This window comes from Chanodichthys erythropterus, chromosome 8, assembly GCF_024489055.1.
Source record: "Chanodichthys erythropterus isolate Z2021 chromosome 8, ASM2448905v1, whole genome shotgun sequence".
Taxonomy (NCBI): Eukaryota; Metazoa; Chordata; class Actinopteri; order Cypriniformes; family Xenocyprididae; genus Chanodichthys; species Chanodichthys erythropterus.
The window spans coordinates 40,233,372-40,250,960 of NC_090228.1; the positions used below are offsets into that span (position 1 = coordinate 40,233,372).

The following is a 17,589-nucleotide window of genomic DNA, read 5'->3' on the forward strand; positions in this document are numbered from 1 at the left end:
TAAGGTTTCCTTTCATATTGAAATTCTTTCAACACTGTTGTCAGAGGAATGGCTTGACTCTAGTGTAAATTCTTTTATGGTCTTCAAAGTGTCCTTTCTGTTGGAAACTCTTTCCACACTTTCCACAAGGCATTTGTAGGGGTTTTCTCCAGAGTGAATAATCATGTGCCTGGCATGGTTCCTTTTTTGTCTGAAACTTTTTCCACACTGTTGGCAGGTGAATGGCTTCTCTCCAGTGTGAATTCTTATGTGGTCTTGAAAGTGTTCGTCACGATTGAAACTCTTTCCACACTGAAGGCATGTGTAGGAGTTCTCTCCTGTGTGAATGTTCATGTGCCTGTCAAGGTCTTTTTTTTGTCTGAAACTTTTTCCACACTGTTGGCAGGCGAACGGCTTCTCTCCAGTGTGAATTCTTTTGTGATTTTCAAAGTGTTCTTTACGACTGAAACTCTTTCCACACTGAAGGCATGTGTAGGGGTTTTCTCCAGAGTGAACGTTCATATGCCTGTCAAGGTTCTGTTTTTGTCTGAAACTTTTTCCACACTGTTGGCAGGTGAACGGCGTGTCTCCGATGGAAATTCTTTTATGGTCTTGAAAGTGTTCTTCACGATTGAAAGCCTTTCCATGCTGAAGGCATTTGTAGGGGTTCTCTCCAGTGTGAATGTTCATGTGCCTGTCAAGGTTCTTTTTTTGTCTGAAACTTTTTCCACACTGTTGGCAGGTGAACGGCTTCTCTCCAGTGTGAATTCTTTTGTGGTTTTCAAAGTTTTCTTTACGAATGAAACTCTTTCTGCACTGAAGGCATGTGTAGGGGTTCTCTCCAGAATGAATGTTCATGTGCCTGTCAAGGTTTTGTTTTTGTCTAAAACTTTTTCCACACTGTTGGCAGGCGAACGGCTTCTCTCCAGTGTGAATTCTTTTGTGGTTTTCAAAGTGGTCTTCACGATTGAAAGCCTTTCCACACTGAAGGCATGTGTAGGAGTTCTCTCCAGTGTGAATGTTCATGTGCCTGTCAAGGTCCTTTTTTTGTCTGAAACTTTTTCCACACTGTTGGCAGGCAAACGGCCTCTCTCCAGTGTGAATTCTTTTGTGGTTTTCAAAGTGTTCTTTACGTTTGAAACTTTTTCCACACTGAAGGCATGTGTAGGGCTTCTCTCCAGAGTGAATGTTCATATGCCTGTCACGGTTCTGTTTTCGTTTGAAACTTTTTCCACACTGTTGACAGGTGAATGGCATCTCTATAATGTGAATTCTTATGTGGTCTTGAAAGTGTTCTTCATGATTGAAACTCTTTCTACACTGAGAGCAGGTGTAATGCTTCCCTCTACTGTGAATCTTCATGTGGACTTTAAGGTTTCCTGTTGTACTGAAACTCTTTCCACACTGTTGGCAGATAAAATGAGTTCCAGTACCAGCCTTTTGAGCTATTTTTCTTGAGGAAGTGTTTTCAATCTGTGAGTGACAAAAAGATTTTCCTCCAGTAATGAAATCATGATGGTTGTTAAATTTATCTCTCCCTTCCATTTCATTTAGTGCTTCATTCTCCTCTTTCAGTGCCATCAGGTCTGAGACAAAAAAGAAAGAAATGTTAACACCCGTTTAATGCCATAAAGCAATAGACATCCAAATGTTTATATGTTAATCATCAAAATCAATTGCAAGCGAGCACAGCAGGACCGAAAAAGAAGAAAAAAAAATACAGAACGATATAAAAATAACCAACATACAGTATCTCACAGAAGTGAGTACACCCCTCACATTTTTGTAAATATTTTATATCTTTTCATGTGACAACACTGAAGAAATTTCACTTTGCTACAATGTAATGAGTGTACAGCTTGTATAACACTGTCAATTTGCTGTCCCCTAAAATAACTCAACACACAGCCATTAATGTCTAAACTGCTGGCCACAAAAGTGAGTACACCTCTAAGTGAAAGTGTCCAAATTGGGCCCAAAGTGTCAATATTTTGTGTGGCCACTATTATTTTCCAACACTACTTAAACGGATTAGTTCACTTTCAAATAAAATTTTCCAAAATTATAGTTTCAGTGCAGCTTCAAAGGGCTTTAGACGATACCAGATGAGGAATAAGGGTCTTATCTAGCAAAATGACTGGTCATTTTTGCTTCACAGGTTGCCAATGGAGTCCTCTTCCACTCCTCCATGATGACATCATGGAGCTGGTGGATGTTAGAGACCTTGCGCTCCTCCACCTTTCATTTGAGGATGCTCCACAGATGCTCAATATGGTTTAGGTCTGGATACATGCTTGGCCACTCCATCACCTTTGCCCTCAGCTTATTTAGCAAGGCAGTGGTCATCTTGGAGGTGTGTTTGGGGTCGTTATGTTGGAATCCAATATGTTAGCTCATACTCTGCTTAAGTATTTGACAGTACATGTTGGCATTCATGATTCCCTCAATGAACTGTAGCTCCCCAGTGCCGGCAGCACTCATGGTCTCATTAGACCACAGGACATGGTTCCAGTACTTCATGTCCTTAGTCTGCTTGTCTTCAGCAAACTGAAAGCCTACGCCATCTTTATGTAGAGCAACAATTCTATTTTTTCAGATCCTCAGAGAGTTCTTTGCCATGAGGTGCCATGTTGAACATCAAGTGACCAGTATGAGAGAGTGGCTGCGTCCGAAAACCTAGGTAGCTGTCTTGCTGCCTCGCTATCTTATAAGAGAATGATTTGTACGGCAGCATTTGTGCATGAAGGTACCTCACGAAATTGATTTCGGACAGACTTCTGAGGCAGCGTAACAGTTTAATGATCTACAGCAATATAGCGCGAGCTTTGGTGAGAACTAAACAAATATTTAATTACTACAGTGGTAATTTCCCGATAGAAATGATATCAAAATTGAAATATGTTGATCAAAATCGTACATTTATACACAAACTGAGCAGCAAACGCAACCTTCGGATGCCATCTTTATTTTTCTAACTGTCACAGAATGGAAAGCACAGGATTGTGGGATATCAAAGGCAGCTAAGGATACATCTATGCTTCCTTCAAAAATCGATCTGAGGAAGGTATCTCATGAGAGAGGAAGTGAAGCTAACATTGGATTCGGACATGCCTTGATGCCTTACTACCTTGAAATGTGTCCTCGGAAGGCAGCATTTTCCAGTTTTCGGACGCAGCCAGTGAGAGCAATAACACCAAATTTAACACACCTGAAACTTTGTAAAACTAACAAGTCACATGACACCAGGGAGAGAAAATGGTTGATTAGGCCCAATTTGGAAATTTATACTTAGGGGTGTACTGACTTTTGTGCCCAGCAGTTTAGTCATTAATGGCTGTGTGTTATTTTGAGAGGACAACTAGGGCTGTCGCGGTAACCGCAATATTGTAATACCGCGCTATTGACAAGCCAACCGCAGAGGAAGGAAAGAAACCGCGGCAACCGCAGTGTTCAGTTGTTGTTTTTTTGTTGTTGTTGTTTTTTTGAGACTGGCCTTCTTGATTTACAAATTGTCACTGTGCATTTAATGTTGAATAAATTAATAATGATTCAAGTGTGTTACGATTGTCATTTTCCCGCGAACTGTTTGTATCCGGTGTTTCGTTTCCTATTTTGAATAGGCCTACTGAAACCATGGCAGGCGCTCTCGTCCCAAAACCTAATGTCACGTCGCCAGTTTGGGAACATTTCGGCTTTCAACCCAATGAAAAAGGCGAGCCAGCGAATTTAGATGAGCCAATATGCAAAATTTGCTGCAAAAAGGTGCCTGTGACACGCGGCAATACATCTAATTTCAGGTGTCATCTCGCTAACTGTCATCCAGCCATTGAAGCGCAGCTGCCCCCTCAAGCATCAGGTCGCGGAGCAACATCAAAAAGAACAGCTGAGGCCAGTAACGTTACCAGCCGACAGTTAGGAGTAGCTGAAGCCTTTGCGAAATCTGTAAAATACAGCCGTGAAAGTAATAGGCATAAGTGCCTTACAGCCGCTGTTACGCTGTATCTTGTTCAGGAAATGGTTCCATTCAACACGGTGGAGAAACCAGCATTCAAATCAATGCTTCAAAAATTTGACAAGCAGTACGAGTTGCCGGGTAAAACCTACTTTTCAGAAACAGCTGTGCCGAAAACAGCACGGTAAAGTCAGCTATCAAAAGCGAGCTCATGAATGTCGACTACTTTTCTGCCACAACGGATATGTGGTCAAGTGTCAATATGACTCCTTATATGAGTCTAACGGTTCATTATCTCAGCATGGAATGGACTCTGAAATCACGCTGCCTCGAAACAGTGTTTATGCTCGAAAACCACACGTCCGACAATATTTCGGATGCTCTCCGGCACGCATTTGAAGAGTGGTCCCTGGATGAGAAGAAGCTGTCATGCATTACTACAGACAACGGAGCCAACATTGTTGCAGCAGTCAAAAAGTTGAACTGGCGGTGGCTGAACTGTTTTGGTCACAATTTACATTTGGCAGTCACAAATGCAATGGCAAGCATAAAGGACCGCACAACCCGAGCAATGGGCCTGTGCCACACATTGGTCAGTACATTTTCTCAGAGCTGGTTGAAGAGAAGAGATCTAGCGAAAGCACAAGCGGAACTTCAAATTCCTCAGCATGGCCTCATACTGGTAAGTTATAGGCTATAATGTAGGTTAAACGATCATGTTATTAGGCAATAAACAAAAATTAAATATGAATGAATTATAAAAATTAAACAAATTAAAATAAATATTTTGAGAGGAAAATTATTTCAAAGGGTATATTGAAAAAAAACATATTTAGGCTAATTTCAGATCAATGTAACGCCCATATCTGTCTGTGCACATTTAAAGAATTCTTATTCTTTTGCAGTTGGGATAAAAAAATATATATTGAAACGAATAAATAGCCTAATTTAAAATGTAGCCTATAATTTATTTTGGTAGGATAATTATAGATTTGTTGTCATTGGCTAATTTCTATTCAATGATTTAACGGCCAATTCTGTTCAGGACTGCGCTACAAGATGGGGCACCAAAGAGAAAATGGTGGAAAGGGTTTTGGAACAAATCCCGGCTATCAGAAGAGTTCTGGATGATCGGAGACACCACCATCTAAATCCAAGCTGGCAGGACATCGCTGTCCTTGAGTCTGTGAATGCAGCGCTTAAACCCGCGGCTAAGTTTACGGATCTGCTGTCTGGCGAGAGCTACGTTACAGTGTCTTCAGTGAAACCTGTCCTGAAACTCCTCACTGAAGATATTCTTAAACCATCAAACGAGGATACCACCTTAACATCAAACATAAAGCACAAAATGTGTAGTGTTCTACAGGGGAAGTACGAACCAGCTGCCTTACAAAAACTTTTGGAAAAGGCCTGTTGTTTAGATCCTCGCTATAAGGGCGATCATATAAATGACACGGAGACAAAATCCGCACTCATTGAAGAGATGATGGGAGTGGAGGACGAGGAGACCAGTGCGTCAGTGGTTGGAGAAGAAGGGCAAATGATGGTGCCACCACCAGTAAAGAAAAAGACTCTTGGAGACCTACTGAAGTCACGGGCAACCTCCGCGTCAGCGCCCATACCCAAGAGAGCGCGAGCAGATAACGAGCTCATGCGCTATCTGCAAGAAGAGTGCATCGACTCCAACGTGAATCCACTGTCCTGGTGGCATGATAATCAGTCTAGATTTCCGCTGCTGTCCAAAGTCGCGTGCAAATACATGTGTATTTGTGCAATGAGCACACCATCGGAAAGAGTTTTCAGTGCCGTGGGGAATATTGTTACCCCCATGCGATCCTCCCTGAAACCACATAAGGTTAATATGTTGGTTTTCCTAGCACGAAACAAGGACATGATAACCGAGGTCTAAATCACATTAGTTAACACTTAAGTAATGTTTTGTTTATTCTCTGTATTTTCACATAGGCTTACACGTTGTTTTAATGTGATACTTTAGATTTCCTTCGTTTTTCAAATTGGAAAAGGCATTTTCTTATTGCTTGTTTTCATGTGATACTTTAGAGTTCTTTGGTTTCTTTTATTTTTTTATTTTTTAAATGGGAAAAGGCAAGTTCTTGTTGCTGTTTTGGATTTAACAATAAAACAAAATGTTTTAAAATGTGTCTCTGTCAGTTAAAAAGCAACAATGACACATAATAACTCAACAATAGAGCTTTGTATGCTGTAAAATTAGGTTTGTTTAAAAAAAAAAAAAAACGGCGGTAATACCGCCTATCGCGCTATTGAGCCACCCATAATAACCGCAAGGGAAATTTCTTAACCGCGACAGCCCTAAGGACAACAAATTGACACTGTCATACAAGCTGTACACTATAGACTGTAAAAAAAAAAAAAGAAAAGAAAAAAAGAAGATGGACACCGTGACGCTGCTTCTTTCCATTGTAATGAACTGAATGTAAAATGTACAACAATGGGTGTTGACTAAACTTGTGCTGATATTCGGTAATGCAATATATTGTGATAATGAATATACACAATATTGTTATCGTGGGCATTGCAAAATACCATAAATAATAATTTATCACCAATTATTTAAATTTTTATACACCGCTTTATTCTGTGTCAAAAGAATGTGTGCTCATGTAAACAAGCCCAACGTGCATGAGAAGCACATGGCGGAATGAGTGAAGGAGAGGCGCTGAATGCGCGTTCACTCTCTGACACCAGAGGGCGCTGATGGAACAGCAGCATGCAGTGGTTACCACAGAAACCGCGCAAACAAAGCAACTGCGCTGGTGAAGTTTTTAAAATGCCTCAAAAATATATTTTAATCTGGGGCCTGTACCATGAAGCTGGATTAACTGGCTAGCCAGGTAAATTTAAAATTAGCTTGCACCAATCCTGGGTTTTAGGTACCATGAAAGTAACTTGGCTTTTAGTGGTGTTCATCACCATAGTAACTTATGCTCCATGGCTAACCTACAGGTTATGTTCTGGGTTAGAGATTTCAACCTGAAATTGGACCAATCAGATGTAAGCTAAGTGACACTGACACACTCAACACAAAGACACTCCCCCAGTTTCTCGTCCTCCAAATAAAAGGTCATTATATAATAAACAAATATTTAATGATGAAATTGTCTGATTTTAATAATAATATAATTTATATGATTTGTATAAATATATGATCTATATTTTTATGAATCCATTACACCAGTGTTTCTCAACTCCAGTCCTCGGGACCCACTGCTTTGCACATTTTGTATGTATCCATTATTTAACACACCTGATTTAGATCATCAGTTCATTAGGAGAGTCTTCATGAACTGAATTGAGTGTGTGAGATAAGAGAGACATACAAAATGTGCAGAGCAGTGGGTCCCATGGACTGGAGTTGAGAACCACTGCATTACAGACACGCAAGTTTAGTGTAACAGTAGTTATTAACAGTGTTGGGCACGTTACTTTAAAAAAGTAATTAGTTATAGTTACTAGTTACTTCTCACAAATAGTAACGAAGTTTGTAACTGAGTTACATCATTATAAAAGTAACTAATTACCAGGGAAAGTAACTATTGCGTTACTTTAAAAAAAAATAAAACGTCAAATAACTTGAATGCCCCCAATATTAAATATAAGTCTAAGAATAAATTATTCTTGATCCGACACGTGACTCATGATCCGCTCTTGCTTATGAAATTTCTCTGTATTGTACAATACTTGTTGGTAGCCATTAAAGAAAATGTAGTTTCATATATATGTTTAAATAGTCCTATGTTATGTTTTAAATTCATTTACTTGATTATGAAAAGTGAATAGCATTAGTAAGATGCATCATGCGCAATATATTGGGAGTCATGGAGTGGGTCAGACATGATTTTGACCACTTTAAAGAGAGGCTTTCTATAAAACAAAACGTAATAAAGTGAATTTCATTTTGTAAAAATTGTATCTTAATTTTAATCAATGTTTCATCAACCAATTGCCTGGATTTAATAAATAAGAAGCAAATAGCAGACAATAATGGCAGGCGTGGGCGCGATCGCTGGCCCGTGAACTGGAGTGTGACTTATAGGCTAATTGAACCGAAACTCAGCGTATAGGGCTGCTTGCCTCGCAGACATGAGAAATATATCTATAGAAAGCTTGAAATATCTACTGTAAAATGAAATCATTAAAAATGAAAAGAAATAGGCTACTCTTGATTATGTAGCCTAATCCGAATGAAATGTACTGTGATGAATGGAATTGAATAATTTGTATGTTTGATGTACACGCCCTTTAGTTTGGTGGTGATGCGTGTTAAAGATTCTTTAAATAATTATCTCGAGGACTGCTCGAGAGAGGATGTTGGGGAAGTTTGGAGCTCTTATATGGGGAATGCTAAACGGCCGCTCGGGACAAATAGTGTCTCCGGTGGTGAAGATAGTAAGTTAGTGGGGGGGGTAAATGTGGTAGGCATTCAGGGTGGAACTTCTGATTAGGAGAGCTCCTGACTGAAGCCTTAAATAATTCTGCCCCAGGAACTGAGCTGAAAGACGCTGAACCTGATGGACTGATTTCTATGTACTGAGTGATAAGTGACAAAAGAGTCTATGGTGTATCTTCCCTGCTGAGCTGAATTCATCGTCGTGTGATCCTCTCCTGGTCCATCAAGTAAAGGGGGGTAACGTTTTTATGACGTGTGCTGACTTTTAATGTTTAATAAAGAATTGTGTGTTTAATTGCCATCCAGGTGTTCTGTTCTCTGCCCTCTTATTCGTACGGTTGTAACACTGGTGGCAGCGGTGGGATTTTTTTCCCCTTCAATAAAAACAAAAAAACGGCCAAGCGATGGAGGGCAGAGCTGGGCACCGGGATGTGTCAGAAACTTCCCCATCTACTTCAGCTGCATCTTGGTCTTTGACCACAGCTGCAGCCTCAAACGGGTCTATTGCACGTCCAGTATTCATGCCGGAGACATTCACTGGCACTGGTTGGGAATGGTCAGATTGGAAGGAGCAGTTTGAGATGGCAGCTTTGGTAAATAATTGGAATGACGGAATGAAATTGAAATTTATGGCACTTTTATTGTCGGGGCGCGCTCAAGATATTTATAGTGGCCTTCCGTTAGAGGCCAAGCAAAGTTATGTTTTATTGAAGGACGCTTTAGGTAAATGGTTTGAACCATGCAAGACCGCTGAATGGAATCGTGTTACTTTTCGTGTTAACAAAACTTTGCGTGAGTTTGGTAATGCGCTGCGGAGATTGGTGACTAAAGCGTATCCTTCAGTAGACGTGGATACAAAAGATTTATTGGCCAGAGATCATTTTATCACCCATGTGGGAAACGGGGAGACTCGAATTCGATAACGCAGCGTTAAACCCAGTACTCTGGAAGAAGCAATTAATATCGCAGTTGAATTCGAACTTATTCAGGGGTTAGAACAGTGTGCGGCTCCCCCTGATGCTCGTGTGCGTGCATTACAAATTTCTGCGGCAGAAAGTAAGGTGGATGCGTTGACGGGGTCAGTGGACGCTAGTGATGGCCGATTTCGAAACACTGCTTCATGAAGCTCCGAAGATTTGTTTCGAATCATTACGGCACATTTGATTCAGCTGCTTCAGTGTTTCATGAAGCCTCGATCTGCCCATCACTAATGGATGCACTTCATACTGAAGTCCAGACCTTACAAAAATCTGTGCAACAACTTTTAGAAGCAGTTCCCACGTTATTAAAATCTGTGCCTTCTAGAAGTAATAGTGTTGAGCTATTGCTCAATAGTGATAGTGAGGTTGCTGGGAATGTGGTTGTAATCGGCATCTTAGAAGAGACTGCCCGTATGTTCAAAAACGGGAGGGGGCAGGCACAAATAGGCCAAATGTCTGCCCCAATTACATAACATTTTTATCAGTTGGCCTCATCATTTCATGGCAATCCTGGGATTTACCTTGCTGCTAAATTAGGTGGGTGTGATGCTAAGATTTTAGTTGATACATGCACTCAAGTCTCAATAATACCGAAACAGAGGTGGCTTACTATTACGAATGGGGAGGCGCGGCTTGAACAGCATGAGGGCGTTGTCAGAGTGGCTAATGGGGGGGAAGATGCCGATCTTGGGACGCTGGCAAATTGTTTGTCAGTTCGATTCATTGGCTGTTGTTGCAGAGTTTATTTTGGCTAAATTGGAGCCTCAAGAGATTCTGCTCAGCATTGACTTTTTATTAAAGTGTGGTGCGGTTATTAATCTTGATAATCTCAAATACCCTTGTTTACCACTAATAATGATATGTGATCCTGTGATGTGATTGTGCATGTCGATACGTCGGTTCCACCTCGTAGTGAAGTTTTAATTACAGGGGTGGTGGAAGGGGCATCTGATCGCTTGCAGGGCATGTTAGAACCGTCTGCCTCCCTTGGTACCCATTGTGACCTTTTAGTGGCAAGGATAGTGTATAGGGTGGAGCAGGGTCTTTTGCCCATTCGTGTAATTAATGTCACTGATGATGCCCATATTTTAAAGCGTGGGATGAAAGTGGGTACGTTATTTTGTGACGTTGTAGTAGAGGGGGAAGACGATGTTTCTATGGGTACTTTGTTTTCTGTTGACATGCTTATAGATCGGCTAAATTTACATGATAAAGGGTTTGAGGAAGCTGAAATGCGCGTGGTGCCTGAGTTATTGTGCAAGAGTATTTCTGTTTTCAGCCTAAATGATGCCGATTTGGGGAGGACGCAAGTGATAACACATCAGATCGATACAGGAGATGCAAAACCTATCAAATTGCCCCCGCAATTTGATAGGTTTTGCATAGGTTTTGCACCCGTTCCTCTTCATTTACAAGCCGAAGTGACGGAGCATATAAAAGAAATGCAGGTAAATGGAATTACACAATCGTCGTGTAGTCCATGGGGAGCGCCGGTGGTCCCCGTACGTAAGAAAGATGGGACCCTTCGATTTTGTGTTGATTATAGGCAGCTGAATGATGTAACAAAGAAAGATCCTTTTACCTTTTACAGCCTTGCTCATGCTCGGTGGTTTTCCACTCTCGACCTGGCTAGTGGATACTAGCAGGTCGAGGTGGACCCTAGAGATAAACATAATACTGCATTTATAACACGTCAGGGGCTATTTGAATTTAATGTTTTAAGTTTCGGATTGTGCAACACACCGAGCACATTTCAGCGCCTTATGGATTTGGTGTTGGCAGATTTGCAGTGGACCACTTGCCTTGTTTATTTAGATTACATTATTGTCTTTGGGAGGACATTTGTGGAACATCTACAATGGCTGGATGAGGTCCTCTGTAAATTACGCCATGCCAATCTGAAGATTAAACCGTCTAAATGTACATTGTTTGCCACTCAGGTTCATTATTTGGGGCATGTTATATCGGCCGAGGGAGTACGAGCGGACCCGGCTAAAATAGATGCGGTGAGACAATGGCCGGTACCGAAGAATTAATCTGAGGTGCGAAGCTTCGTGGGTTTGTCATCTTATTATAGGCGGTTTATTAGGGGGTTTGCTGAAATTGCGCGACCATTACATCGTCTTACAGAGAAAGGTCGGAAGTTTAAGTGAGACCATGAGTGTCAGCAGGCATTTTTAAAGCTTAAAACGGCTCTTGTGACGACTCCAGTTCTTGCATACCCCGACCCGCACACGTCATTCATCTTAGACACTGATGCGAGTGACGTAGGCATCGGTGCAGTTCTGTCACAGGACGTGGTTGGCTTGGAGCGGGTTGTGGCGTATGCTAGTCGGGCTTTAACGAAACAGGAGCACAAGAATGCCACCACGAAAAAGGAATTACTTAATTTGGTTGAATTTACTAAATACTTTAAACATTATTTGCTTGGTAAAGGATTTATTTTGTGCACAGATCATAGCTCTTTAAGGTGGCTGCATAACTTTCAAGGGCTGGAGGGTCAGCTGGCTAGATGGGTTGAACAGTTGGCCAGTTTTCAATATAAAATTGTGCACCGACCTGGGAAAAAGCATGTTAATGCGGACGCGCTCTCACGATTGCCATCATTTGGTGCCAAGCGGGAGGATTTTTTAGATCTATGTTTGAATGTTAGTGCTACGCTTTGCGCTATACGTGAAACGGTTCCTTCTGATGACATGGAGTTTGAAGATGAGTTGGTGGGGGCACAGAAGAGGGATGCTGTTTTACAGGCTGTAGTGCAGCTGTGGTCACAGGGGGAGGAGGGGTGTGCAGAAGCGCAGACGAGAGTGGAAATGAGGGGATTTTTGCCCGTGTGGGACCAATTGGGTCTGGAGCAAGGTCGGTTAGTGCATAAGCTGCCTCTTAATACTGATGCTGTGTCAAAAATTCAGGTTGTCCTTCCGAAAGTGATGGTTCCAGATGTGTTGAAAATGTTGCATAATTCTGTAACAGGTGGTCACCTAGGTGTGCAAAAATTGCAGTGAAAGGTAAAAGACCAGTTTTATTGGCCTGGGTGGTTTGATGATGTAAAGAAGTGGTGCAGGGAATGTACAGAATGTGCTTCTCGTAAATCTTTGCAGTTGAATCGTGCCCCTTTACAGCCTACTTTTGTTTCCTGGCCTTTTGAACGGGTAGCAGTAGACATTCTGGGCCCTCTGCCCGTAAGTAGGGAGAAAAATAAGTATATCCTGGTGATCGGGGATTATTTTTCGAAGCGGACAGAAGCGTTCGCACTTCCAAATCAAGAGGCAGCATCTATAGCTAAAGTTGTTGTGCAGGAGTGGGTGTGTAGATTTGGGGTTCCACGCAGTATTCATTCTCGTAACTTTGAATCAACATTATTTACAGAGTTGTGTGATTTATTGCAGATGCATAAAACGAGAACTACAGCCTACATGCCACAGTCGAACGGAATGGTGGAACGGTTTAATCGTAGATTACTATCTATGTTGTCTTTGTTTGTAGATAGTAATCAGCAGAATTGGGATACACTTTTGCCATATGTTATGATGGCTTACAGGTGCAGTACACATGCTACTACAAAATTTTCGCCGTATAAGGTTCTTTTTGGACGAGAGATTGTTCTGCCTGTTGATGTCATGTTGGGAGTGGGTGAGACGGAACATTTTGAGTCAGTAAACGACTATGTGGCAAAAGTAGCTGAAAGCTTGTCTACTGTAGTGGAAGCTGTGAAAGCACATCAGCTCAAAGCGTCAGGAAGGCAGAAACAATATTTTGATTTAAAAGTTCCCCATCAGTTTTATACAGAAGGGGAGTTGGTGTGGGTGAAAAATATGGCACGTAAGTGGGGCCTGTGTCCGAAGTTACAAAGGCATTTTGTGGGGCTATTTGTTGTCATTGAGCGAGTTACAGATGTTTTGTATCGAATATCCCCACAAGGCAAAGGGCTTGAACGAGTTGTACATTTTAATCGCCTTAAGCCATATGTTTCTAATTTATTTGCAGGGATGCCAGAATTGCACAGTGGTGGGGAGGATCAAAGGTCTGCTGTGGCTGGGGAGCTGTCCTCTGATTCTGCACTGCTTCCTGATCCTGCGCTGTCATCTGATTCTGCACAGCCCATCGATCCTGCGCTGTCATCTGATTCTGCACAGCCCATCGATCCTGCGTTGTCATCTGATTCTGCACTGCCTACTGATGCTGCGCTGTCATCTGACTCTGTACTGCCTACTGATGCTGCGATGTCATCTGACTCTGTACTGCCTACTGATGCTGCGATGTCATCTGACTCTGTACTGCCTACTGATGCTGCGCTGTCATCTGACTCTGTACTGCCTACTGATCCTGCGTTGTCATCTGATTCTGCACTTTCTACTGATCCTGCGCTGTCATCTGATTATGCGCTGCCTACTGATCCTGCGCTGTCATCTGATTCTGCGCTGTCATCTGATTCTGCGCTGCCTACTGATCCTGCGCTGTCATCTGATTCTGCACTGCCTACTGATCCTGCGCTGTCATCTGATTCTGCACTGCCTACTGATCCTGTGCTGTCATCTGATTCTGCACTGCCTACTGATCCTGCGCTGTCATCTGATTCTGCACTGCCTACTGATCCTGCGCTGTCATCTGATTCTGCACTGCCTACTGATCCTGTGCTGTCATCTGATTCTGCACTGCCTACTGATCCTGTGTTGCTATTCAATCCTGCGCTGTCTCCCGATTCTTCACGGCCTTTGGATTTGTTGCAGGAGGCCTTGATTCCTTCTGCTTCTACTTTGTTGCCTGCCCCTACGTTGAATGTGGCTGTTTCTTCTTCTGGTGTTGCGGCGGCACCTGAGTCTGTAGCCTGTGAGTTAGGGGCTGTGACATCTAATGGACTTTTTGAGGGACATTTGTCGCGGCCCAGGAGGGTACCGGCTCGTTGCTGGACTTTGAGTTATTTTCTTGACTCGAGGACGAGCCCCTTTTGCCTGGGAGGGGGGTAGTGTGATGGAATTTAATAATTTGAATGTTTGATGTACACGCCCTTTAGTTTGCGTAAGTGGGTGTTCCTTAATGACATGAATGGGTGCAGGTGATGCGTGTTAAAGATTCTTTAAATAATTATCTCGAGGACTGCTCGAGAGAGGATGCTGGGGAAGTTTTTGGAGTTTGGAGCTCTTATGTGGGGAATGCTAAACGGCCGCTCGGGACAAATAGTGTCTCCGGTGGTGAAGATAGTAAGTTAGTGGGGGGGTAAATGTGGTAGGCAGTCAGGGTGGAACTTCTGATTAGGAGAGCTCCTGACTGAAGCCTTAAATAATTCTGCCCCAGGAACTGAGCTGAAAGACGCTGAACCTGATGGACTGATTTCTATGTACTGAGTGATAAGTGACAAAAGAGTCTATGGTGTATCTTCCCTGCTGAGCTGAATTCATCGTTGTGTGATCCTCTCCTGGTCCATCAAGTAAAGGGGGGTAACGTTTTTATGACGTGTGCTGACTTTTAATGTTTAATAAAGAATTGTGTGTTTAATTGCCATCCAGGTGTTCTGTTCCCTGCCCTCTTATTCGTACGGTTGTTACAGTACATTCTCTCTCTAGGCGTGTCCAGTATATGCGGAGATGATGAGAGTGAGCAATGTCAACTTCATCTTTGCAGCCGACACTGATTCAGAAAACATTACTTTATTAATAAACAATTAAAATGTCTCCTTGCTGTTTTTTTGTCATATTCATAATCATTAATTTTGCCGGTTCTTTATGGCAAGCGTTATGCGTGCGCTTGAGTGCATAGCCATTACATAAACGCTCATTATTAGTTTATTCTCTCCAGTATTCAAGAAATTAAATTAATAAATGTGATTAGTCAACTAATGGCTTAAATGAACAACTACTAGTCAACTAGAAAAACTTATTTCACATATTTTCGATCACAGCATGTCACAAAGGGAATTCTGAACATGTGCAGCAGGAATCGTCAGTGGAGCCCGGAGCTGCTGTATCAAACTTCTGCCCAGACGACTGCGTCATCATTGATGTATTTTAAATTAAACACAATTTAAAGGTGCTGTCACGCATTTTTAGGCCAAAACATTTGTTGTCACATACAGCAATCATCTCCAGCCAAAAACCGACAAGAATGATTTTAAATGTGCGTTCATGACTGTTTCAGGAAGCACGAAGGGGAGGGGGAGGAGGAGGAGGAGGAAGGGTCTAGCTAGCCTCTGTTTTGTTTGACAACACTTTAACATTTAATTCAATGTCTTGTTGAAGTGGTTTCCCTTCCTGTGTAGGCTACATGAGAGCAGCTTTTTTGACCGCAAAGCATATGTTATTCCCCCAACCCTGATGTACAGAACAAACATTACATCTGAGGAAAACCCATAAAATGAAACCAACCTGTTTGTTCCTCAGTTTCTTCTCGTTTCACTGTGAATGTTTCTTCAATCCTCATGTCTTCACTCTCCTCTTTAATAAACTCCATCTTTATGTCTTCACTCTCCTCTTTAATAAACTCCATCTTTATAATAGTGTCACATATCTTACTTCAACAGGAGGTTTTCTGTGTTTGTCCTGTTTAGGAATAATTAACAGGAAGAAAAATAATTCCAAACTAAATAAGTGCGTCTCAATCGCTGACAAGAGAGTCAGTCAGAGTAAGTTAATGATTAAAATGTTATATATTTCATATACCAGTGGCGTTTTGAAATGAGGCGGCACATTTTTTATTTATGAATCAATGTAAATTCATGCATTAGTCTTAACGTTGACATCTTTCTTGTTAAACGAACATTAATTTACATTACATCAAAAAAGAAACCAAAGAAAATTCTATTTTGTAATTTTACATTAACAATGTAATGTTCAATTTATCAAAACCAAGTCAATCTCATCAAGTTAGTGTTTTAATCATTTCTACATTCATTCCAAAATAATAACTAAAGACAATAATAATTTAAACAATATATTTTATTTGTGTATTGATGTTTTTCTTTTTAATAGTCAACTTATAAAAAGAACAATAGGCTATTTCATCAGTCATGCTCTAAACACCGTCTGTCACAGACACAAAGATGTATTTTTAATTTCACCAAGCTGATTGCACTAAAAACACTGCAGACATCAAGCTTTCAGTCCATTTCAAGTTTGATTTTAACGTGAAATAAAGCGGTGATATTTAACTGGGTGATCTGTTTACTTTTTAATTAGTCTTCCCATTGACGCCATCATTTGTTCAGTCAAACTGACGCGCGGAACACACATGTAAACAAGAGGCGGGATTTATTGTACAATTTGCTCTCTTTTTAATGTCATAATTTATAATATTTGTGGTTTTATATGTAATATGGATTATTTTCTTATCCTACTGAAACGCCCATGATATATATATACATAAAATTAATATTTATTATTTCGTATTCAACTATTCATACATCACATTTAATTACACATAAATTACACTTTTATGAAAACATTTGATGTTGGCTTGTAAAAGCTGCCATTACACATTGTGTTTGTTGTTCTCGCTCATTTACATTATTTCATCGACTTGTTACGTCAGATTGCGGTGTTTAACTGATTCAAGACGCTCATTTTCTGTTACTCAAAAGTGGGATTTACTACCAAAAATAAAATGTTAAATAAAGTACTACATTAAAAAATGGTTAACTGTACATAACTTGTAAAAAATAAATTGACTGAGCAGTTCTGAATTGATTTAAAAAACTTTAAATGTGTAAAATAGAATCAAACCTTTCTCCAGCCGAATCACAGCAGATGCAGGAGCGCGGCGCCGCTTTATGACGTCACAAAACAAGACCAAAATAAAAGTCCCATTCACACGCTTCTGTCTGTATACACCCAAGACAATTTTAATAACTACTAATGAAAGGGTGTGAGATTCTGTCTAATAATGTTTGGGTGTAGAAACCATTTATACCTGATATTACAGTATTAATATTCAAATACAAATGTGGGTTACAAGTTTAAAATACATGTAAATGCAAGTCTTAGACAACAGGACAAAAACAAAGACAGAAATTAAATTAAGTCTTGCAGGAACAGTAGGTTTTTATTTAATGTAGAAATACTGACGGGTCATAATCGAGAGGGATTGGCTCATCTTTCAGTAAGATGAAAGGTCATCTATAACTTGCATAGGTCGCTCGTCTATGAACGTGCTGCTCGATGCAGAAGCTCATGAGAGTGTTTGATGCCCTCTATTGAAACACTTCATCATTGACTCTCTTTGCTCTGATGAAAGTGAAGTATATTAATGTATTGAAT

At 41.0% G+C, this 17,589-nt stretch overlaps 1 protein-coding gene across 1 annotated transcript; it reads right to left on the reverse strand.

Annotated features, from left to right (window-relative positions):
- Positions 1–12: 12 nt before the first annotated feature.
- Positions 13–17,093, reverse strand: LOC137025245 (zinc finger protein 568-like). The gene is made up of 5 exons (XM_067393264.1): positions 17,056–17,093; positions 15,703–15,876; positions 1,336–1,565; positions 647–1,167; positions 13–562 (listed from the first exon to the last, which is right to left on the reverse strand). Exons 2-5 carry the CDS (start codon positions 15,821–15,823, stop codon positions 13–15), a joined length of 1,422 nt encoding a protein of 473 aa, XP_067249365.1. The 5' UTR covers positions 15,824–15,876; positions 17,056–17,093.
- Positions 17,094–17,589: the final 496 nt, after the last annotated feature.